Here is a 25967-nt window from a genome sequence, read left to right as displayed (position 1 = left end):
ACTACCTGGCACATGTGGAACTTGTTTATAGGTTCCAAGCCTTAATCTTAAAACTGCATACTCTAGGGTTGAGCTACTGGTAACTCACAGCCGGCTTCCTTAGGTGTTCTACAGAGACCACAGGATGGGAGCAGTGGGTAGAGATGGGCATGATCAGCATTACGATAGAAAAATACCCACGATAATGGCGTTCGCGCGATCGGGACCCAGCAGATCGGTGCCATCCACGGCAACCAATCCAGTGTTCAGGAGGGGGGGGCTTCATTGGGGCTTGATTTGGGCCATTGGGATCTGATCGGGGATGCAGACAATCAGGCGCCAGTAATCTATTCCCGGGGCAACGGAGCCAGGGGAATGCCTGAGCTGTGTTTGCCCTTCTTCTGTCGCCCTGGAAACCCCAATGGAAGCCCAGCTTTCCTTGATCAGCAGGGCTTCCTTCCAACCATGGAGCAGCCTGCAACACATCACCATTTGGGAGAAGAGAGGGGAGGGAGGGAGAAGGGGGTGTTCTGTAGCCATGGGCACTCCAAATGTTTTTTTGCTTTTTAAAAAATTGGGGCTTTGTAGGAGGAATGGCTGTTTTTCTGTCTGTCGCTCTCTGTTTTTAACCTGCTTTTAAAACACTGTATTTTGTGGGAAAACCTCATTCATGGCTGTGTGTGTGTTTAAAATATGCTTTCGGAAGACTGGCTGCTTGCTTTTCAAATTGGGTGGGGAGGAATGGAGGATTCTGTCCCTGCTTTTTTAAAAAAAGCTGACTGAAACATGTTGACGGGGTGTCTCTCTCTCTCTCTATTTGGAGAGGCAAGGACAGGTTAAAAACTCCCCCCCTCTGCTCTAAGTGTGTGTGTGTGTGTGTGTGTGTGAACGTCTCCTCCCTGAGGGGAGGCGGCTCTTTGCCGCCTCCCTGTGCCCGCCGCACCCGGCGGTCGCCACCACCACCCACCTTCCCACATAGCTGGGAACAGTGGGGCGCCCCTCCGCTTTGCCCCCCCCGATCCAATCCACAGATTGGAAACAGGAGTTGATTGGTGTGGGTCGGTGATTTGGGTTTGTCGCCGGCGCAGATCCACAATCAGCTTGATCAGTAATTTTTTTTGGATCGTGCCCACCTCTAGCAGTGGGTGTGGTAAGGGGAGCTGCTGATGCTCACTTTGGGTAGTAGGAAGGTGTTTTGGCCAGCCAATCCAAATTTCCTCCTCAGAATCTAAGCCAGAGTGGCACATAATGAGCAATAATGGGAAGAGATATTATTCACTTGCACTCTGCCTTTATTTCCTTTGCAGGTGTCCAGTGCAATGGCATTGTCTCCCTGTCAATTAGGTCTTTGCAAGGGCAGAACCCTCCCTGCCCATCAGCTCTGAAAACATTTGGAAGCGGGGGGGGGGGCAGGGAATGTGCATACGTCAATCATAGGACATGATTCTAAAGACAATTCCCAGGGAGTAAGTAGTAAGTACTATTGAATAAAATGGGACTTGAATCTGAGTAGACCCATTTAGTGGGGTGCATCTTGCTTTGTTCTGCAGTGCTACACAGGCACTGCTCTGTCTCCTCCACCCCAAGGCACTTGGAGAGTCTGGCACTATGCAGATAAGTGACATGTAGGGGTGGGGGGAATGGTCTATTCAATCAGTCAAACTTTACGAAAGCCCTGGAAGAATTCAACATAGCTGCAACTCTAAAAACACTTCCCAGGGAGTAAGTGCTATTGAATAACATGGGACTTATATCTGAGTACGCCTGTTTAGGATTTTTTCCTCCTCCTCTCTATCCTCTGAGTCATTAGACTACTCTTGAGCTTTCATAAAATTATAGAATCATAGGGTTGGAAGGGACATCTCTGATCATCTAGTCCAACCCCCTGCCCAATGCAGGAAATTCACCCCCCCCACACACACACACATACACAGTGACCCCTACTCCATGCCCAGAAGTTGGTAGCTCAACTCGCCTGGGGAAAATTTCTACCTGAGCCCAAGGTACCGATTGACATTACTGTGGGCATGTAAGAAGGGGACACGAAACAATCATGCCTCCCCACAACAAACGGAAAACTTATTTTAAAAAACACAGGTCTGTTTAGGTTGGGGTGGGCAGTTCAAACAATCATGTTGTTTGCCCACCTGCCTGTCTGTTTGCCTGCCTACACTTGGGTGATGAAGACTGGCAGCAATTAATGCAAGAATACCCGCTCTTCATGGGAACAAAGCTTCAAAGCCCGTGTAAACATGGAACCAACAGACAACAGCAGGATGGAAAAGGAATAATTTATTGGCACTGTAGAAAAAGTAAAAGTGAACATAAAGCAGGATTGTTTTTAATACTGCCATTGCCCCATTACTCCTTTCACAGTCAGTTTTGTGCTACAGTCTGCACTCACCCACACCTCACTTCTTCAGGGTCCGTTGTTGTGTGTTTGTGTAGTGTAACTAAGGGAAAACTCAGAGTGATGGTTTAGAGACAATTGTATTTTTTATAATTTTTGTGCCATCAAGGGCAAAAACAGCTGCCCCAAAGAGCCTGGAAGCCCTCATTGCAAAGAATGTGTCCAAAACTCATATCGAAAGAAACCAAATGGATTAGATCAGAGCCAGAAATGCCGCATCAGAAAAAAATGATAACAGTACATAATTTGATCAGAAAGCCTGGATCCGAAACTGAAATTGATTTTTTTTTTCGGTGCACACCCCTAAATATTTTTCAAATAATAATTACTGATTTAGGAACCCATAAATCTCTGATCAAGAAGCTGAGGGTTAAATGATTACAAGAATGCAGGAGAAATGGATAGAAATGAATGAGACACTCTAATTGGTACAGCGGGGAACAGCACGGAGCTTAAGAGGTGGGGGAGCCACTGTTGCCCCTATTATAGGTTTTTCGCTGAGATCTTTCATGCCTTCTGGAAGCTGAAAAGTGAATGACCTCAGCAGGCTGGTGAAGAAGATGAAGAGCTCAATCTTCGCCAGCTGTTCTCCCAGGCACACACGGGCTCCTGAAAAGGAAATCAGCGAAAAGTAATTAAGTAATACCTTTCCATGCAGACTCTAGCATGCATCCTCCAGGGGAGCATCTAGATTGGATTTTTATAGGGGAATATGAGTTGGTGAGCCAAGGATTCCTTCCAATGGCCTGTCGTCATTGATACTATCATGGCTCCTTCCACATGTTTGCTAAGTTGCTTCCATTTTTATTCAGATTTTTATGCTTGATATTGATTGTACTAATCTCATACTGTGTAATCCTCCTTGAGTCTCAGTGAGAAAGGTGGACTATAAATGACATAAATAAATAAATAAATAAATAAATAAATAAATAAATAAATAACTGAGCAAAGTACAATAATGAACATGGGACATTCAGGGAAACAGATAGCATAGGGCATGGTGGCAGGAAAAGTGAAAATAAAACTCAAGGCAAAGCACAGAGACGAAATCTTTCTAAACCAAGCATACCTAATTTACATGGCATGTTTAGTAACATGGAAACTCCCTAGTAGGCACATGTCTACATCAGCAGGCAGTACCCAACCTGGTGGTGTTCAGTCCCTGTCCCTACCAATGCATCTTTCTCAGTTACTTCTTATGACTCAGCCCTGTCATGTTTTGCATAAGAGTCAGAAAATTCAGAAGCTACTATCCCACCATCATTCTCCAAAATCCATGACAGAATATGTCAATATAGGTTTGACCTCTTCAGAAACAATGGTGCGGGCCTAACCTTGAGAGATTACAATTGTTGTTTTGAGCGATGTGCACCTGAAAAAAAAAACTTTTTTTTTAAATTGGATTTTATGAAAGGAATAATATTCAATGGTATTTGGGTCCACTGGAACCATTTTGGAATTCAGGTTCAGGATTCCAGGATTATTTGGCTTCCATTATTAACTACTGAGGAGGGGGGCACTTTGGGGGAGGCCTGGAGTGGCACCCAAATTGCAAGAAAGTGAATATTCCCTGTCCAGTAAAGAGTCATAAAGTTTCAAGCAAATTGAACAAGATGCCCCCAGCCGTCTTTGTTGCAGAGCTAGCCCTGTCCTCACAAAGGAGGGCAGGACTGAGAAACAGCTAACTAGACTTGCACTTCTGCTGGGCCCTGCGCCTGCCTTGCACTGGCCAGGAGTTGCCCTCTCCAGTCCGGGTGAGACTGGGTGCCAGCTGGGAGCCAACTTCCCCAGGCCGAAAGACTCTCACCAGCAGGTTCAACTGGAAGGGAAAATGTCACTCAGAAATTCAGAGACTCAAAGAAAAACAAGATGCCTGCTGCTGCTGTTGCGGGTAAGCACCTGAACACAAAAAAGAATATGGATTTTTCAGGGTGGAGTTTTTTGTAATGCCCCCAAAATCTTGAACTTGTGTAGTTGTTCTGCAAAATCATGGCAATGGTATATTTTTGACTTGCAAATTCTAGAAGAGTGACTCTCTAACAGAGGCAGCAGCACAGGTACCAGACCCTGAAACAGACACAGATGCCAACTCTGCCCTCTTATCTACCTAGAAAATACTATTACGGGACCCAATGGCATCAACTATGCTATCTCTTGCTCACGTTGCTCATCCTCCAACGTGACATATACCCTCATGTGCCAACAATGTCCGTATGCTCTGTACATTGGACAAACCATCCAACTTCTGCACAAAAGAATAAATGGACTCAAATCTGACATTAAAAATGGCAACATCCAGAAACCAGTGAGAGGACACTTCAATCTACCAGGACATTCCCATCAAGGACTTAAATGTCGCCATAGTTCAACAGAAACGTTTCAAAAACAAAATCCAATGGGAAGCTGCTGAATTGGAATTTGACTCAGTCAGACATGGATTGAATAGAGATTATGAATCCAATCGGAAGCTGCTGAATTGGAATTCATATGTAAATTTGACTCAGTCAGACTTGGATTGAATAGAGACTATGAATGGTTACCTCATTACCAAAAGTAACTGCCTTCAGGCATTCTATTCAGATTCTGCCATGGAGGGGAGGGGTCATACTCAGCCTGGATTGTGCATTCCACCTCTTTCATGACTTCTTATAAATTATTTACATTTACATGGCCCCCACTCCCTGCACCCTGTCCCCCCTCCCTTCACCACATATATATCTCTAGCCAGTTTCTTCATACCCTCCATGAATCTGATGAAGACCGCTGTGGCTCTCGAAAGCTTATGCTGCAATAAAGTTGGTGACTCTTGAAGGTCCTACTGGACTCTTTACTGTTCTGTGGAGGATGTGGCTGCAATGCCTGAAAACGTTTGCTTCCTACCGCTCTGTATTTTTAAATCTTGCAACATTCAGCCTGAGGATGAGATCTGCTGAATTCAAAAGCTTGCATCATTTTTTTTTTGTCAATGTGGTTGGTCCTAATAAAAGGCATTACACACATTTTGTTCTTTTTAGGAGGGGAGTTTGCATGAACCAATATGGCTGTTTACAACTTTTTTCTACAGCATAGCATTCAACCAGTGGACAAGGGAGGGAAGCTCAGGGCTGGGTTGCTTCCCAAGTGTACAATCTGGTCTTATGTTCTAAAAGAAGATTAAGTTGCTATTTCTCCCCGCAACAAAGCTATGATATTTGCAATGTTGTACTGCCATGGAAGGAGGCTAAATGAGACAAATCATCACCAAATGGAGAAGCACATGCTTTTCATGCAAAAAATTCCATATTCATTTTCTGCCATCAGTACTTATAGGCTCTCCAGGAACAAGGCAGGGGAAAGCAGTCTTTGAGCTTCTTATGCAAATGGTTTTACTTGTTCCTTAGTCTTGTGGGAAAAATCTTGCAAAGCATCTGACAGTCAGAGACAGGTCATTTTGTAGAAAAAGAGCTGGAGGAACTCATTAGCATAACTCATTAGCATATGTCACACCCCTTGACACCACCAGAAGTGTGTCATTAGCATAACTGATTTGCATATGCCACACCCCCTGACATCACCTATCCTGGCTGTTTTGGACCCAATCTTGGCCATTCAGGGCCGAAATTGGGCCCAAAATGGTCAGAATCGGGCTGCTGCTGAATGGGAGAGTGATCCACCACCTGTCAGAGGCCCGATCTGGGCCGTTTCGGCCCCAATCCAGGCTGAAACAGGCCCAAAATGGCTGAGAGTCAGGTATGTGGGGACACCTGACATGTGACCTCTTTGGGGAACTGCCAGAACTGTGTTCCGATGCATTCCCCCTTGAAATGAGCCCTGGTCAGAGAGCACACCACAAGGAAAGACACAGGATAAGAGTGCTATGCTATTATGCAAAAAGGAAATGAGTATCTCATTATTGTTAAGCTGAATACGTGAGAGTATATTTTCCAGCTCCATAAAATCAAGCCACACTACAATATTGCATATTTGACTGAGAGTTTAGTAACGCAGTGATCACAATCAAACATGCCTTGGTTATTTCTCTTCAAACAACCACATAAACATAGCTACAGAAATGTGAGGTCCAAGTACTGCCTTTACCTGCTCCGAATGGAATAAATGCTTCTCTTTCCCAGAAATTTCCATCTTTATCCAAAAAATGATTTGGATGGAACTCCTGAGATTTCTCCCATTGCTTCGGATCAAGAAGAACAGAACGTAGGTCTGGACTAACAATGGTCCCCTGCAAAGGAAAAAAAAATGACTCAGGAGGATACATCTAGACTAGAATACAAAATAAAAATTGTATCTGCATTAGGCTGAGAGGGATGTGAAGAAAAATATTCTGCACTCCTGGAAATATTCCTAGAAACAGTAAACTGAAAAAAAAAACATTTTTTGCAGATCTCATTTTCTTTCTTGCTCACTTAGTCCAGAGGTTTCTACCATTGCTTAGAATCAAGAAGAACAAAGGAGAGATCTAGAATACTATTGGCCTCCAGCAGGGGGCGGGGTGGGTTGGCTCAGCATGTATCCAGACAAGAACTCTGATAATGTATTTGTATTTGCTTATTTATATCCTTCCTTTCTCCCCAGCTGGGAACTCAAAGCAGCTTAGAACATCTCCTTACCTCCATTTTCTCACAACAATGATATGAGATAGGGCAGGCAGAGTGTTCGTGATGGACCAAAGCTCACCCAGTGAGTTTTCATGGAAGCAGCAGGGATTCGAACCTGGGTCTCCCTCGCTCCTAGTCCTACACTCTATCCAACACTTTTTAAACTATGCTACTCCAGCTCTTAATGAGAACTGGAGAACAGATCCCCAGCTGTATTGTGAGGATACACTGACTTTGTTCACTGCTCTGAGTGTGGCAATAATCTTTCCAGAAGGGCAGTATATAAACACACTGTTGTTGCTGCTGTTGTTGTTGCTACCTGCCAGAAACCAAAAATGGAAATCTTTTTTTTGTAAAAAGAAAAACACCTTTGTGAAGTGCTGTTATTTATTATTATTAATTAAGCGCTGAAGATGGAACAGAAGGATTTGAGTCCAGTGACACATTTGAGACCAACATGTTTTTCAGGATACAAGCTTTTGAGAGTCAAAACTCCCTTTGTCAGATACAAGGAGGAGTGGAAATCTCTGAGACTTTATATCTCAGTCAGGAAGTGGGTGGAGTGAAGCACAGAAGGGAGTCAGGGTGTAAGACGCAACTGGACTTAAATCCTGCTGTTCTACTGCAGATCAACACAACTACCTGTGCGGTAGCATAGTGGCTGGGCTCCAAATCAGCACTCTGCTAGTTCTACTGCCACAAACTCTGCAGGTGGCCTTGGGTCAGCCACTCCTCTCAGCCTCATTTCCCCAGCTCTCCAGCTGTACCATGGGGATAACATTGATTTTTGTTCACTGCTCTGAGTATGGCACTAATTTTACCAAAAAGGTGGTATATAAGCACACTGCTGCTGTTGTCGTTGTTACCTACCAGAAACTAAGGTGGAAATCTTTTTTAAAATAAAAAAACATATTAAACTGACACTCATCTAAGTACTGGATATAGTTACGAAATAAACAAATTTGATCACTAATAGGTCAATACACATGGGGCCAGGTATGATGAAACAATAATCCCTCTATAATACAGTGTCATGTTTTGAAAATAGTGTGAGTTTCTTGCCCTTCAGAAATCTTTACAGAGCACATTATATACAAATACATCTGTTAAATTGGTACCTATAATACACATTTTGGATTCAGGAATGTAACTATGACAGTCTTCAGTACCTTGGGAATAAGAAAACCAAAGATGTTCACATCCTTTACACATTGTCTGGGGATCCCAGTAAATAAAATATATCGGAACCGCTGGGTCTCGTGAATTACAGCATTGGTGTAAGGCAATCTTTTTCGATCTTGATAGCGAAACGACTGAGAGGAACCCAAAACATCTTCGATCTCCTTGTGGACTTTCTCTGAGGAAAACAATAAAAAAGGAAGCTTTCCTCTATAGTTCTGCTAATAGAACTTGTTCTCCCCTAAACTTGGGAATTTTCCCTAATGTAAGTTTCCCAGCAGTATACCTTTACCAACTCCTGGCTCCCAATTTACGCAGAGCCTTTTCACTGGCCAGATTTAATGTTCTTCCTTCAGCCATTTTATCTGGCAGATTTCATGGGATTCCTTATTATAGCAGGTGTTGTCCTTGCTTGATGGACTGTGTTGAAACTGTTTCCCATGTTCTTCTCCAGTGCCCCTTTTATCTGGTGCCACGCCGGGATCTTCTACATCCTATATTAGCCCAACTTTCAGAGTTTTCTGATGATTTTAAAGTTCAGTTCCTGCTTGACAATCCAGATGGAGAAATAACTGAAAGAGTAGCTAAGTTTCTCTACAGTGCCATGGCTATATGCCTTGATAAGTAATATTCTGTACTGTTTTTGCTGTACTGTTGCCCTGCTCCTATCTGTATTTTAATCTCATTTTGTATGGAGTCTCTGTATTTTAAAATTTTATATTTTATATATGCCAATAAAGGCTTGCTTGACTGACTGACTGAGGAAGCTTTTATCTGGACATTGCATTTACCTCATTAAAGTTAGTCAGTGTCTGAAACTATTCCATAGGGATTCAAGAATGCTGGTTATAAAATGAGCTGTACCACCGAAATGTTAAGAGGACACAGGAATGTTAAAGGAGATTCATTTACTCCATGTTATTTATCTTACTGCTAGTTTCACATGTCTCCACAGGCATGATTAGATGATACAGGTGTAACCTTTTTTTGTTCAAGGAACAACATCAAATAAATAGATATATCTAATTTGGGAACTGGGAGAGTTCATGTCTATAACAGTATGAACCCACCTTCTGACACTTGCATTTATAAAAATAATAATAAACAAAACTGGAAAAAGAAAACGTCTTATTTGGAACAATACAATAATAAAATATAGCAACAACAATCATGTAACAAAACATGCCTGTTTTATTTAAGGAGACCCAGGTTTCAGTCTTTCTGACTTCTGTCTGGTCAGTCCCTTGAAATGCACCAACTTGTAACTGTGCTCTGCAGTAGGACATCTTCTATTCTTCACAGGAGTCTACAACATTAATAGAGAGTTCATAGAAAGGAGTGCTTCTGAGGAGAAAGTGCTTCTCCCTGCAGCTTCAGGACCTCCAGTCTCTCAGGGAAAATTGCGCCTTTTTTTTCCTTCTAAGGAATACCGAAACACTTTATCTCCCTCTAGTGGACAAGGGTTACACAGGCAGATCTTAGCCACATGTGTGGAACCAGCAGTAAGACAAATAGAAAGGAGGGAATGAAGATGCTCCTCCTGCCCCTGTACAAACATGGGAGCCTATCCCCCACCCATTTTAAAAGTAAGCTTCAACCTGTTCAGTGTAGCTTGAGTTGGGATGTCCTCCAATGAAACTTGTGTTTTGTGCATGTGTAAAGAGACCTGCAGACATACATGCCACAATATTCTATGGCACTTAGTCCTATATAAGGGAATACAGGTTTCTACTGTTAATTAGCTGCCAAATATGAAAACTTAGACGAATTATAACCTCTTTACAAAAATTAAAAGGAAATTAATCCTTGGAGTTATAAAGGTGGTCTTTCTTTGAATCAGTGCAGAAGTCTTTCTTACGCTGGATGTCTGGGTGAGTTGCCATGAGGATCAATGCCCACTGCAAAGTCAAGGACGTCGTTTCTGTCCCTGTCACAAAAAGTTCAAAAACACACTGAGCCAGGTTCTCCTCATTGTACGTAGAGTTGGGGTCATTCTTGCTCTGTTGTTAAGAATAAGAAAAGTAAAAAAAGAAGTTTACAATGAATTCTAGGCATTTTTACTCAACATCCATGGATAGGATTGTCAATTCTGGCTTGACCAGTTTCTGGAAATGTAGAGGCAGGCAGTGCTTGGGGAGGGCAGCATTTGGGGAGAGAAGAGAGGTCAGCAAGGATGTCACTCCATTGAGTCTGCCCTCTGAAACTGCCATTTCCTCCCTCAGTAGACAAAAGAGCTGCTCCCGGGGCACCTGAATGACACCAAGTACCAAAAGCCCTTAGGAGTAAACCATAACCAGAAATTACACAAATATATATTTAAAGTTCTGAAGTGCTCAATGAATTAAATTCAAACATGCAACACATCTCACTACACATACACTGAAGTATCAACAATGGTAGAGAAATTCATAGTATACAATCTATGCAGCAAAGTGCTTCCAATAAATTCATAATAGTCCATAACACAGCAAATTAATTGCCAAGGTCAAGTAGATGTCGATGGAAGATGCCTCCTCATAAGTAATTTATGCCACCGTATACACCGCCTACGGGATTCGCCGGCATATGAGGAGTCCAGTCCCGTTTCACACAAAAGGCTTCTTCACAGGCAATTGATTTCTGTCATCTGGAAATCATTTGTGATTCTGGGAGAAGTCCAGGCTCTACCTGGAGGTTAGTTTTTTCCATATGCATGCTTACACTAGGTTTTCTGGATTTTTGATCTGCGAAGATCGAACACACTTTGGGACTTTGTAATTCAGCAATTGAGTGGGGGGAGGTCGAAGCAAAGTGGTGTCTGTTTATTTTTTCTGCACTAGAAAAACACCCCATTGCCACACCAGTCAGAAAAGAGACGGACACCAAGTTGGATCTAAGGGCCACTTTATTAACTTTATACAGACAAAACAAGCTAAACAGCGGCAAGGACCTAAAGCGGTACAGGTCAAGCCACGGCGTCCCACCTGGACCACCGCCTTGACCTGTCTGGGCGAGCCCCGAAGCCCCAGGTGGGACCCATCCAGTGGATGGGGCGGACCCAGCCGGCCAGGCAAATTTGGTCACCCCCCTTTAAGCTCCTGACACCTCAGCCGTCAAGCAGTGAGGGAAAGGCCTCGCAGGCTGGGGTTCCCGAAGGCAGCCTGCCTGTGGGCCTGGCAGCCGTCACAGCAGTACCAGCCCTTTAGGCAGGCCCCTCTTCCCACATAGGGAAGCGCCAAGGGTGCTCACCGTCCCGCACCCTACTCCTACAAACCAGCCAGGACACTCCTAACAGGCACCACCTCAAAACAAATTTCTCAATCCCCAAGCATCGGTGTAAGGTAGGCGAAAAACCCCCTTTTACCACAGCCAATTCGGAAAGGAGGGAAAAATTCCTACCTGACCCCATAACGGCAGCCGGCTAGTCCTACACCAATAAAATTAGGGAGAGGTGGGTGGGCCGAGCGACTGAACCGCACTGAGCTGGGAGGGCAGAGCTGCATAGCTATGCTCGCTCAGCCCTCCCAGCACTTCCATATAAGGAAGGAGGGGGTGGTGCCGTCTATCCCTCCAGTGCGGCAATGGACGGCCCCTGGCTGAGCAGCGTAGCTGCTTGCCAGGAAGGGGCCGAATTGCCACACCAGTCAGAAAAGAGACGGACACCAAGTTGGATCTAAGGGCCACTTTATTAACTTTATACAGACAAAACAAGCTAAACAGCGGCAAGGACCTAAAGCGGTACAGGTCAAGCCACGGCGTCCCACCTGGACCACCGCCTTGACCTGTCTGGGCGAGCCCCGAAGCCCCAGGTGGGACCCATCCAGTGGATGGGGCGGACCCAGCCGGCCAGGCAAATTTGGTCACCCCCCTTTAAGCTCCTGACACCTCAGCCGTCAAGCAGTGAGGGAAAGGCCTCGCAGGCTGGGGTTCCCGAAGGCAGCCTGCCTGTGGGCCTGGCAGCCGTCACAGCAGTACCAGCCCTTTAGGCAGGCCCCTCTTCCCACATAGGGAAGCGCCAAGGGTGCTCACCGTCCCGCACCCTACTCCTACAAACCAGCCAACGCCAGGACCAAGCCTCTGCTTAGGCCCTGGCGCCCCACTGATGGCCTAAGGCCAACTGAAGTCCTTGCCGCAGATCGTCAAGAAAAATGTGGTTGCCTGTCTGAGACAAGTGCACCCCATCACCCCTGTAGAGGTCGGGGAATTCGGCCCTGATCCGAGGGTGAGGCAAATAACGCCTAACCCGGCCCCCAAACCTTTGGATGGCCCTATTGGCCTTCATCCTGGCCTGCTCGATGGCCTGGCAATCTTCAGCCTCCCTCCGAACTTGACGAGGGATCATAACCGACCACCTGATCAGCACTCCCGGCCAACATGCCGCGATGAGGCGCATATCAGATAGCGCCTGAGAATATAATGCCATCACTGCATCAAACCCAAATCATTTCCCATGAAATGGATAACAAGTATATGGGGTGGCGTATCACGCCCAACTCCAAACAGCATTGGCATCAGGCCTGGCCACCGAAGGCCCCCGACCCTGCCATTCATCAGTAGCCCGGTCACTTAACCCGAGCTGAGACCCAACTGGCGTCCTGCGTGCTTGATGGGCAGCCCAGAAGACAAACTGTGCCCCCGAATCAAGATGCGTTGTCATCCAACCCGTGACGCAGGACCTAAGAAAAACAACAATTAGTAACGTTTAAACATGCTGCAATGGACGTACCCAGGAACAGTAGGCCGCAGACCGCCACCCCAACCTTTTGAATGGCCTGACCTGAATACCCCATGGCAGCGGCTGTTGAAGCCGCTCCAATTCGAAAGGTATGAGTACCAAAGCTCACGCCTTGCAACCCCAGCGCCACCAGAGCTCACTTAGTCACTACCCAGAACTGGTAGCGAGTTAAGGGGAAGGCATCCCAGTGCCAGAAAAGGCAGCCTTGCTCACTGCCACGCACCTACCGTTACCTCCTCCATACATGGACAGGGCACAGCTCCGCCTCAGAGCAAGAGCCCAACTGAACGCAAGCCCCCTTACACATCTGGTCCGCCATGGACCAGCGGATCGTCACTGAAACCCTGTCACCCTCGAAAGCTAGGTCACTTGCCATAAGGGCACGGCCGGAATTATCCTTACAGGATGAACCACCAGCTCCCTGACCCGAAGGGCCCCGAAAAAGGCAGTCAACGCAGCTGCGTGAAAGAGCCTTGCCTCATAGGCCGAAGTACAAACCCTTTTCCAGACCGCACTAAGGCCCTTAAGGACGGATGGGGAAATGGGCTGACGCGGATCCTTGTGGACCGCGCACTCCCTGGACCATCCTTCGAGTATCCTCCGCACTCGGAAATCACCCGTGGCCTCAGGAAATCCCCGAGCTTTGCTAACAAAGGCCAGGGCTGATAGTTGCCCCTTAATGGACTTACTGTCAGCCCACAGACCTTCTGGTGGACACAAAACTGGAGAATGTGCTCGACCGGAATAGGCCAGGCATTACCAATCCCAGCTTCTCGCCTAAACCCGTCCAACCGGCCTCCCGCTCTCCAACAAGCGCCCTGTGTACTGGGTGTGATGGCTAGCTGGATGGCGCGGCCCGCCTCGACCTCCCAAGCAGCCAAAGCTCTGGGGGCATCACCGCCGTACGAGGATCTGCCTCCGGGGCAAGCTGCCAGAAACACTCCATCTGTTGGCAAGACAAAGCGTCCACGACACCTTTGCACACGCCAGGAACGTGCCTGGCCTTAAACAATATATTGCGCCACAGGCACACTAGTGTAAATGCCCTAACCAATCACATGACCCTGAGGGACTCAGAGGACAAGGAATTGACGACGTGAACCACGGCCAAATTGTCACCCCAAAAGTGGACAGTGTGATTTGCCAGCTCCTCGCCCCATAGTTGGACCAAATCTGATGCCAGCCAATCAGCGGGCCCCTGTTCAGCACACCAGTGCCTCCGGAAACAAACTCCGAAGTCAGTGGAACCCGAGGCATCAGATGTAACTTGCAACTCCGCCTCGGGCAACAAATCCTGCTGCCAAAAGGTAATACTGTTAAAGCCACTCAAATATTCCAACCACACCTCTAGGTCGGCATGCATGCCACCTGTCACTCGCAGCCTGTGATGGGGTGCACGCAGGCGAGCCACAGCATCGCACTAATGACGCAAACACGGCCTCCCAGGTGAAACAGCTTTGCACGCAAACTTAAGGTGCCCCTCAAGCTGTTGCAGCTCAACCAAGGAGGCCTTGTGCTTACCCTTAAAATCCCGCAGACGAGCCCTAAGGTCGTCGCCCTTGTCAAAGAGCAATCGTAAGGATTGCTGAACCGTGTCCAACCAATGCCTAAGAAGGTAAGCACTGTAGAGGGACCCGTCTTCTCGGGGGCCAATGGAACCCCCAGCTCATCTGCCAGCCCCATAAAGAAGGTGAAAAGCCGAGCACATTGAGACTACTGCGCCCGCCCAACGAACAAAAATTATCTAATAGTGGGCGGAGTCACAGCTAAACATACGCCGCCTCAGTTCCCCCTCCAGGAATGAGCTGAAGCGCTCAAAGGCTGCACAAGACACGGAACAACCCATCGGTAGGGCACGATCCATATAATACCCACCTTCAAAGGCAAACCCCAATAGCTCAAAATCCAACGGATGGACAGGGAGAAGGCAAAATGCAGACTTAATAACACATTTAACCAGCTCTGCGCCCACCCCACATCTGCACACCAAATGCACAGCCTGATCAAAAGAGGTGTACCGGACAGAGACAAATGCCCCAGGGATGGCATCATTAACCTAACCACCTTTAGGATACGAAAGGTGGTGGAGAAGGCGATACTCGCCAGCCGCCTTCTGCGGCACCACCCCCAAAGGAGACACCCGGAATTGGGGGTTGGAGGAGCCACAAATGGCCCCAAAACTCTACCCTCTGTGCATTCCCTCTTGATTTTATGCCTAACTATGTCTTCCTTGCCATGAACAGAACGCCAGTCCTCAACCATAAAAAATGGGGCCCTAGGCCCCTGAACAGGGATTCTGAAACCATCCCTGAAACCTTCCAACCAATAAACTGCAGCCTCCTTAAGAGGATAAGAACATAACAGGCGTTCAAGGACCCTCATCTTTACCGGGCTGGGGGCCCTTTTCCAGGAGGTTGTTGGCTGGTGGAGCCGCCGCCCCCCTGCTTCCTACCTCCCCCACCCCTGACGGGCTTTACCACACGCATTGTATGGATGCTGGCCCGCACAAGATGGGCATTCATACCGGAATCGGCAAGGTTTCCTAGGGCAAGTTCCCTTATACGCATACTCCCAGCAGAGCAGCCAGTGTTGAACCTGCTGTCCCACCCGGCCGCGGGTATTAGTCGGCTGGGAGTTGCGAGAAACTACCTGGCCGCTGTCCGAACGGTCCCCCAAGTTAGGCATGGCAGGAGACATCACCGACAGCCACAACTGTTGGTGAATGCGGTCCCACGGAAGGCTGGGGTACATTGCTGCCCGCATGCAGAACTCCACATCGTACTGCATCCATGCAGCACCTGAGAAGCCGCTATAACCTTTCAGAATGATGTCAAGATACTGAAACAGAGACACAGCCCGGTTGGGCAGCGCCCTGGCAATTACCCCAGCGTAAATCAGGAAGCCAGGCAGCCAATTGTTCCAGGTCCTGTCAACTCGCCACTTTTTCAGGCGTTCCTTGTCTCTATTGTCCATCACATCTTTATCCTCCTTCTCTAATTCATGGTAGAGAACGGAAAAGACGTTGACATACTCCCTACGTAGAACTTTATCCCTCGTGGCCTGTGCCAAATGGTCGCCCAAAGGAAGGGCCGTATCGCCAAAGGGCATAGCAGAAAAGGAACCTGGCCATAGTTCAGTGCCGGATAAGGATAATAACCCCAAGATGGGCCTCCCCAAACTTGAAGGGGAACTGCCTGTTGCTGCTGAGCCAGGCTGAAAGCCTGATTTAAAGTGGGCTGTACCCCACCCAAGGGCAGCGCAGGATTGGCTGGGGCGTCCTGCAGACCAATAATCAACGCACAAGCAGCAGCCTGTGCCCCTGGCCCCCAAGGCCAAGGGTAAGGGTAGTGTGGTGCATGATCCTTACCAGGTGCCTCCACCGGGTCCACAGCCACTGCAACAGGCGGTAACTCCGCAGGTGAGTCCACCACTTCTACAGCCGGTTCCTGAGGCATCAGACACCTTTGCTGGGGACCACTGCAACCTCCAGCTGCTGGGGATCCAGCAGAACCTTCCAAGGCAGATAAACGGCGCAAAATATCACGGTTAATTGCGATTCCAGATGCTCGCCGCACTGGCTGTACTGTACGCACCCCTGCTTACTGACACCGCATCCCCTCTTGCCCGCTCCAGCGCCTCCAGGCGCTTCAAAATATCCTGCTGTTCCCCAAAGGAGTCCTCATCGTCTGAGGAAGACAGAGCCGGGGGAGGGGGTCGCTTGGAAGGCGCCCTCTTAGCAGGTTGCTTCCCTTTTGAATTCCCTTCACCCGTCTTGGGTGCCATGCTACTCACCAGTTTCAACCCCCACGTAAAACCTTCAACCTCAATACCTAAATCCCCCCCCCGACCACTATTGGGTCAGGCCTCAATTTACTAAGCAAGGCTGACACTGCTTAGCTTCCAAAATCTGACGAGATTGGGCCGGACTGACCAGTAGGACAACAAGGAATTAATGACCGTCAGTCACCTCCCCGCCTCACAGGTACTAGGCCAGGCTGACCCTGCCAGCTCCCAATCTAATGAGAAGGGTGTTACTGGCTCTTAGGGGGGGGGGAAGGAATAAATCCCCACTAAACCAGGCACCAGGAAAGCAGGCCTATGCCCAATAAATGGCAACTTGCCCACTAGGCCACGCTGCCCCAGTAATGAGCAGCAGCCCAAAATGGCCGACCACTCTGCTGCCCACAAAATGGCCGCCGGCAACTACGCCGGTAAAATGGCGTGGGTGCCCAAGGTAGGCTAACAGCCGCCGCCCACTGGGCTCCCAACTGAGATTATGTCCCCTGGCAGGGGAACCAACCCATGGGCTCCCTCCCGGGACCGCGGCCTCGCTGCCCGGGAGCAGCACGGGCCCGAAGGGCGCTCAGGCCTCCCCGCGCCCCGCTCCTTGACTCCCCTCCCGGCAAATTCGCTCGCACTCCACGTGCTCCCAAGCCGGGTAGGTGAGTGGGAGGCCGCTCGGCTCTGCTGCGCCACGCCGCGCCTCCACTGGCCGGCGCAGCCGCTCTCGGCCGCTGAAACGGCCCTTCTACCGCCGTTCTTCGCTGCAGCCGCCGCCGCCCGCGCCGAGGAAGCTCCGAGCCCGCAGGCAAGCCTCCCAAGCCGCTGGCCTAAAGCACAGCCGAGCTCCGCGCCTCTCAGTCGCTCGCTGGAGACGTCCTTCTCCACCGAGCGACTGAACCGCACTGAGCTGGGAGGGCAGAGCTGCATAGCTATGCTCGCTCAGCCCTCCCAGCACTTCCATATAAGGAAGGAGGGGGTGGTGCCGTCTATCCCTCCAGTGCGGCAATGGACGGCCCCTGGCTGAGCAGCGTAGCTGCTTGCCAGGAAGGGGCCGAATTTCTGCTGCAAGCTCACTGAGGAACATGTCATTTTTGTGAGTTGATCAGCTGAGGACTGGTCACTTTCGTCAGTTGATTGTCTGAAGAAACTTACTTCTTTTTTTTTAGGCACAAGGTGCAGGGGTGCAATGTTACTGTTTAAAAATATTTTTTTAAAAAAAATTGCCAAAAAAGAATGGACTGAACTGTACAGAAAACACAGAGGAGAATTTTCAAATATCCAGTGGAATTCAGGACTCTCTGCATAATTTTTGTTTTAGCCATATTGCAGCTTATCTGAAGAAGTGAGCTATGACTCATGAAAGCTTATACCCCATTTCAAATTTTTTGCATCTTACTGCTACTACATTCTTTCTCTTTTCTGCTGCTAAAAGGGTCATAGTGCCAAAATACAATCTGAATAACATTCCTGAAGAATGTAAAGACCATGTAAAGAACAGATTTACAATACTAAGTTTAATTGATCATAAGCCAGAAGAACTATGGACTGAAACCAGAGATATTATCAAGAAGAATGTGCAAAGACTATTCCAGGAACCAAAAGAAAGGGGAAGCCTAAATGGATGACTGAGGAAACTCTTAAAATTGCTAGATAGATGAGAAGCAAAAGCAAAAGGTGACGGAAATAGTGTCAAAATTCTATATGTAGCTTTTCTGTGACTAACATGCAGAGACAACAATATGGGCAAAATAATGCCCTACAGACTGTAAAAGCTTAGTCTACATTCCAATTCCAAAAAAAGGGAGATGCCAAAGAGTGCAGCAACTATTGGGCTATCGCGTTAATTTCCAATGCAAGCAAAGTGATGCTCAAAATTCTACAGCAAAGACTCTTACCATATATGGAACAAGAAATGCCAGATGTTCAAGCTCATGTTCATTGCCATATTATGATGGCTAATTGAATATACCAGGGAATTTCAGAAGAAAATCAGTCTGTGTTTTATAGATTACAGCAAAGCTTTTGACTGCGTGGCTTATGAAAAGCTATGGAGAGTGATAAAAGGAATGGGGGTACCATAACATCTGATTGTTTTGATGAGCAACCTGTACTCTGGACAAGAGGCTGCTACTGTCAGGACTGAATAGGGAGAAACAGAACGGTTTCCAATTGGCAAAGGTGGCAGACAAGAATGCATATTATCTCCCTACCTGTTCAACCTCTATGCAGAGCATATCTTAAGGAAACCTGGATTAGACCTAGAAGAAGGTGGAGTGAAATTTAGTGGAATATTAACAATTTGAGATATGCAGATGCCATCACATTGCTGGCAGAAAATAGTGAAGACTTGAATGACTACTGATGAAGGTTAAAGGAGAAAGCACCAAAGCAGGATTACATCTGAACATCAAGAAGACAAAAGTAATGACTAGGGGTGGTCACAAACTGCGAAAAAAATGAACCATGCAGTTCATGGTTCATGCATTTTCACAAACCATGAACTTCCTTGAACTGGGGCAAGTTTGTGAACTGGTTCATGGTTCATAGTTAGTGGAGTTTAAATGCCCTTTTCCATGCTGCTTAGATCCCCGACAAGCAGCTGATCATTTAAACAGCGGGGCTTGGCTGGCTGGCTGGCTGGCTGGGAGTTCTCTGACAGGCAGCCAAGCACCACTGTGCTTGTTGGGGGTCTCCCCCCCAAATGATCAGGTGCTTGTTGGGGGTCTCCCCGACAAGCAGCTGATCCACAGGTTTAAATGCCCCTTTCCGTGCTGCTTTGCAGCGGCACAGAAAGGAGCATTTCTTTTTAAAACGAACCAAATGAACCAGCATACCAGGTCAGAAGTTTGTGGAAAGGAGCTTCCATGAACCGCTGGTTCACAAACCATGAACTGGGCCAGTTCGTGGTTCTTTTTGGTTCGTGTTCCATTTTGTGCCCATCTCTAGTAATGACTACTTAGGAATTACAAAATTTTAAAGCCGACAATGAGGAAATTGAAATTGTTCAAGATCTTCAATTCCTTGGCTCAACCATCAACCAAAAGGGAGACTGCAACCAAGAAATCAGAAGACTGAGTTTTGGAAGAGTGGCTGGGAGGGAACTAGAAAACAACCTTAAAGATGGTTGTTTAAGGTAAGATCTTTTCCACACTGTGACACTGAGAGATCTCTGTCTTTTGGTGCTACACCTCTGAAGATGCAAGCCACAGCTGCTAGCGAAACGTCAGGAACCACAATGCCAAGACCACGGCAATACAGCCCGGAAAACCCACAACAACCATCGTTCTCCGGCCGTGAAAGCCTTCGACAATACATCGAACCTTAAAGATGTCTCTGTGGGGATCAAGATCAAGATAATCCAAACTATATAATTCCCTGTTACTATTTATGGACGTGAAAGTTGGACAGTGAAGAAGGCTGAGAGGAAGAAAACTGATTCATTTGAAATGTGGTGCTGGAAGAAAGTTTTTCAGAGACTATGGACAGCCAATCGTTCTCCGGCCGTGAAAGCCTTCAACAATACAAAAGAAGCCATGTTCTCCAGTTTTCAGGCTCTGAGCAAGTCTGTTAATGATAGGATGTTTTGGAGGGTTTTCATTCATAGGGTCACCATAGGTCAGAAGCAACTTGATGGCACATCACACACACACACACAAACGTGTATTGTGTTTTACTCAATCTTTGGACTGGATAAACAGCTTGAGAATTCTAATAAGCAATTGTGCATTATGGGTTATTTTCTTGAGAATAAACTGGACTCTACAAAATGTACAGAAACATAAGATCAGCTGCAATTGCCACCCCAGTCGGAATGAAGAGGCAGACACAGGAGTTGGAACTAAAGGGCCACTTTATTAATATAACATCAACCATTAAATACGGCAAGGGCAAACTAGCGGTACAGGTCAAGCCACGGGGTCACCCCTGGACCACCGCCTTGACCTGTCTGGGCGAGCCCCACAGCCCCGGGTAGGAGCCATCCATGCAATGGCTTTTCCCCGGCCAGCCAGGCAAAATGGTTCCCCCCTTCAAGCTCCTAAAGCCTCAGCCGTACAGCATGAGGGAAGGACTTACACATGGGGTTCACTGCAGGCAGTCTCCAGGTGGTGGTAGCCGTCACAAGCATACCATCCGCTCCTGGTAGACCCCATTTCCCCACCAATGGGGAATTGCCAAGGGGTGCTCACCGGCCCGCTCCCTATCCCCAAACTCTCTCCTGCCAGTGACTTACAACGATGCACCACCATTGCCAATTAACTCAAACCTCTGCCTGCAGTGCAAGGTAGGCGAAAAACCACCTCTCCCACCTTGCCAATATGGGGAGAGGAGAAAAAATTCCTACCTGGCTCTGGGAACAGCAGCCGGCTAATCCTGCACTACTACAGGGTGAGGTGGGTGGGCCGAGCACGCAGAGTAACTGCCAGCAGGGAGGGCGGAGCCGTCTTCTGAAGGCTTTGTCTCCGCCCCCCCAGCTATATCCCCATATGCCTGGGAGATGTCTCTGCCTGCTTCTCCTTCCGAAGTGGCAAAGTACGGTCCCCAGCTCAAGCCACTGTGTGGCAGCCAGGAGTACCGCATTACCTAAGAAACGAGTAAGCAAGATATGAGAGGGAAAAAAGATGAAAGCTCTTCTGAGGAGCTGATTGGATTATAATGTGTAAATATATATGCAATTCCCTATACTGTTTAACATTGACTTTGACTTTAGGATTGCCAACTTGTGCAATCATTTTGTCGGCACTCAAAGCCACATTATATTAGAAATTTCTCATGGTCACAAGTATGACCCATGACACTTGGCAAATATTTATTGTCTTGTATTCTGTACAAAGTTTGCATCTCCTTCAGTAGGCTGTAGGCTGAAGACGTCCACCAGACTCTGCCCGAAAAATGGAAATAACCTACAATGAGACAACTGCCTCCTTTCCTCAAAGAGATTGATTGTTCCAGTTTACTTTTAATATTAAATGTTCATGATTAGATCAAAAGCCACTAGATCAGTGATATGTTGGCTCCCAGAATTACCTAGTGGCTGAGTTGTGGCCTGTGGGGCAGCAGAGAGGTATGGAGGCAAGGCTTCTGCCATGTGGCCTCCTCAGCGGCCCCTTGCATTGAACCATGACCCGGGAAAATTCAAACCCTGGGGATGGCCAATCGGGGGCTGGCCTGGTAGGCTGGCCAGGGGCAGAGCTAGGCATCAAAGCTGGGAAGTGAGGGTTCCTCTCATGTCCATCAGCATGGTTCTTAAAGGTTGCTGGCTCCTCCTTCTCCTCACTTCATGCATACTCACTCCCAGGTGGCAGGGGATCAACACAGGGGTATACGCCCACTTGGTTCCTACTGACTAGAGATGGGCATAATCGGCATTACGATTTGAAAAAAAACCCGATAATGGCGTTCGTGCCATCGGGACCCGGCTGATCGGTGCCGTCCACGGCAACCGATTCAGCGGTCGGGGGTTTGCTTGTTTGGGGCTTGATCGTATCAATCGGTTTCTGTTCGGGATTTGCAGACACTCAGGCGCCAGCAATCTATTCCTCTGGCAACGGAGCCAGGGTAATGCCTGAGCTGTGTTTGCTCTCCTTCTGTCGCCCTGGAAACGCGAATGGAAGCCCAGCTTTCCTTGATCAGCAGGGCTTCCTTCCAACCACGGAGCAGCCAGCAACGCATCACCATTTGGGAGAAGAGAGGGGAGGGAGGGGGAAGGGGGTGTTCTGTAGCCATGGGCACTCCAAATGTTTTTTTGCTTTTTAAAAAAACAGGGCTTTGTAGGAGGAATGGCTGTTTTTCTGTCTGTCGCTCTCTGTTTTTAACCTGCTTTTAAAACACTGTATTTTGTGGGAAAACCTCATTCACGGCTCTGTGTGTGTGTTTAAAAGGGAGTGGGTAAAAGCTGGATCCAGATGCTTTTAAAAGGATCCTCATGAATTCATATGATTTTTATATTGAAACAAAACAAAAAGGCTGTCATATTATAGATCATGTCCTAGTCTACAGACAGCAACAAAACAATCATGCATCCACTAATTCGTGGTGCTGCCACGGCACAAAAACATGCTAAAAAAGCATGGATCCATATGGATCCTCTTGATTTTTAAGTCGGGCCACCCCAAATCCACCACACAATCACAGACCATGTCTGTTGCCACAAATGGGACCAAAAAATTCAGCCATCCACTACTTCATGGAACTGCCACGGCGCAAAAATACGGTTCAAAAGCACAGATCCGCATGGATCCTCTAGGTTTTTACATGGGACCACCCAAAATCCACCATACAATCCCAGATCATGTCCCAAAAGGGGCAAAAAAATCAGTTATCCACCGCTTCGTGGCACTCCCATTGTGCAAAAACATGGTCTAAAAGCATGGATCCTCATGGATCCTCTTGATTTTTACATGGGGCCACCCAAAATCCACCATACAAAACCAGATCATGTCCATATCCACAAATGGGACCAAGAATATCATTCATCCACTGCTTTGTGGCAGTGCCACGGCGCAAAAACATGGTTCAAAAGCACAGATCCTCATGGATCCTCTTGATTTTTACATGAGGCCACCCAAAATCCACTATACGAAACCAAATCATGTCCAATGCCGCAAACAGGACCAAAAGATCTAAAATATGACAGCCTTTTTGTTTTGTTTCAATGTAAAAATCATATGAATTCATGAGGATCCGTGTCTCAGATTCATGTTTTTTCACCGTGGCAGCGCCAAATATTTTTGGATCTGTGTTTTTTATATTTCAGTCTGTGGACCTGGCTGTAATATGTGATTTGATGTTTCATTTGTGTTTTTCCTATTTAAAAAACCATAGGATCCTCGAGGATCCGTGTGGATCCTGGTTTTACTTCCTTCCTGTTTAAAATATGCTTTTGGAAGACTGGCTGCTTGCTTTTAAAATCGGGTGGGGAGGAATGGAGGATTCTATCCCTGCTTTTTTAAAAAAGCTGGCTGAAACTTGTTGACGGGGTGTATCTCTCTCTCTATTTGGAGAGCCAGGGATGGGTTAAAAACATTCCTCCCCTCTGCTCTAAGTGTGTGTGTGTGTGTGTGTGTGTGTGTGTGTGTGTGTGTGTGTGTGTGTGTGTGTGTGTGTGTGAAAATGTCCCCTCCCTGAGGGGAGGTGGCTCGTCGCCGGGTTAAAAACTCCCCCCCTATGCTCTGAGTATGTGGGGGGGGCGCCCCTCCGCTTTGGCCTCCCCGATCCCCGATCGGAAACGGGACTTGATCAGTGTGGATCGGTGATCTGGGGTCATCGCCGGCGCGGATCCACAATCAGCTTGATCGGTATTTTGGGGGGGGATTGTGCCCACCTCTACTACTGACTGCCTCAGCAGCGGGCCGAGCAGACACAGCAGTCCATTGGCTGGCAGGCAGGCCATGATCCATCCCTCATGCATCACCAATGCTCCATGAACTGTTATTCAATAAAGCCGTGGCCTCCTTTTACTCCATCCAGCTGTATCTGTGGTTTTTGTCACCATACTTCCCTCCCCTCCTCTACCCACTCATGCTGGGCTGCAAATATTTTACCGTACATGCTTTTCACCTATAAAATGAATATGGGTTTTTATTGCAAGCAGTCTTAAAGAATCCCCCACCCCCAGATTCCATCTGAGAACAAAGACATATTTTAGTTCATCTAGACTGAGCCTAACCTCCACGACAGAGCAGTTTGGCTTTCCTCTGCTATATATAGTCCAATCAATGGTTCTTGTGGGTTAAAAGGTAAGGGAAATATTCCAAACAGAGCAAATGATGTTCTCCATCCTGTGTTGCTTATTATATCCCAAGGAAAGCTATTGGCAGTTTCATTATTGCTCTCTGCTTTGCCAAAGTACGTTCAAATCAATCTACAGAATGATTGACAATGATTATTCAAAAGCGATAGAACATAACTGTACGCATCAAAAAGAAATTTGGACAGGTACAAACACAGTACAACACACAAAGCTAACCATTAATCAATGCCTGGAAAAGCTCCCTGCTCAACTGAATTCATTCCATTTCCATCAGTTCTACACAGCACAATAAATCCCTGCGTGCTACAAACGTTTTAAAGTTCTGCACAGTTGGAATGTGTGTAAGCACTACCTATCACCTGAACAATCAATCCAATGGCCAGGATGGAGACATCATTTCAGTCTTCTCATTCAGCAGGTAGACATACATGTTCAAAGATTACAGTTTTCATTTACCTCTCTCCCCCTGACCTTTGATTGAGTTTCTGATTTCACGTACTGGCTGAATACTTACTTTCTTCATATGCAAGAGATAGAAATCGATGAAATCTTGTGGCTCATGCACAGCATCATGCTCCTTATGCTTCTCTATTTCCTTCATTGCAAATGTGTGCACAGCTTTTACATGTGCAAGTGCCTTCTGGTGAGGCCCTGGGAGATGATTCATGATCCGTGGGAATATTTCATACAGCTACAGGAAAGAAGAAAGCAAAATCCTATCAGTTCCATGTGGCCATGCAGTGAAACTGTTAGTAAAACACCTCTTTTGGGTTCCCACATCAGCATTATGGCTTGGATTATACCAACTAACTTGCAATGAGTGAAAGGTGGGACCAATAGTAGAACTGGCCAGAATGGTTAAGCAGCTGTCCCTACCATTTTCCTCTCCTGATTGCAGCCTCCAAAGGTGCTTTTCACTGATGAAGCAAGTTGTCAGAAGATTGACAAGTCTTCTGTGAACTGCCTTTCATAGCCACCAGCAGCTTCTTCTGAGGTCTTGCTACTAAGCCTGAACATCAATACGGTGGTGCTAATTCAAGAGGTGTAACCATTTTAGTCTGTTGCAAAAAAACAACTAAATGTCCCCTGGCACCTTAATGACTAACAAAAATTATTCCAGCATCCTGCATCTCACAAAGTAAGCCCTGCCTTATGAATGCTAATGCTAAAATCAGTGTTGTTGTTCTTTAAGGTGTCACTGGACTCCTGCTTTGAGCGATTAACCTAACAGCAGATAGTTAATATCTCAGGATTCTTATTGTACTGTCTTGAAAAGTTTTGGATCTTGCATGTCTAGCAACTAATCAACTAGTAGAAGTAAAACAGCCAGATTAGAGTCCAGTGGCACCTAAGAGACCGACGAGATTTTCAGAGTGTAAACTTTCGAGAGTCAGAGCTCCCTAGTCGCAATGGAAATCTTTGAGCCTTTATAACCTAGCCAAAGCTGGGTAAGGTGTTACAAGGGAGGGCATCAGGATGTAAAGTTTTAGTGCAACTTGATTTGCTACCAAAGGTAGCAAAGGTACAAAGCAGCTTGTAAAGGTACAAAGCAGCTTG

The 25967-nt window shown here is 47.1% G+C and overlaps 1 protein-coding gene across 1 annotated transcript in view; it reads right to left on the bottom strand.

The window, feature by feature from the left end:
- Positions 1-2419: 2419 nt before the first annotated feature.
- Positions 2420-25967, bottom strand: part of LOC129332256 (cytochrome P450 2J2-like) — a 46269-nt gene continuing 22721 nt past the window's right edge. Inside the window, exons 5-9 of the mRNA XM_054983229.1 lie at positions 24925-25101; positions 10022-10163; positions 8154-8341; positions 6467-6608; positions 2420-2998 (exon numbers count right to left, since the gene is read on the bottom strand). Of these exons, the coding sequence (XP_054839204.1) occupies positions 2811-2998; positions 6467-6608; positions 8154-8341; positions 10022-10163; positions 24925-25101 (837 nt within the window). The 3' untranslated portion in view covers positions 2420-2810. The remainder of the gene's footprint in view (positions 2999-6466; positions 6609-8153; positions 8342-10021; positions 10164-24924; positions 25102-25967) is intronic.

Source organism: Eublepharis macularius, chromosome 6 (genome assembly GCF_028583425.1).
Source record: "Eublepharis macularius isolate TG4126 chromosome 6, MPM_Emac_v1.0, whole genome shotgun sequence".
Lineage (NCBI taxonomy): Eukaryota > Metazoa > Chordata > Lepidosauria > Squamata > Eublepharidae > Eublepharis > Eublepharis macularius.
This window is presented reverse-complemented; position numbering and strand designations above follow the sequence as displayed.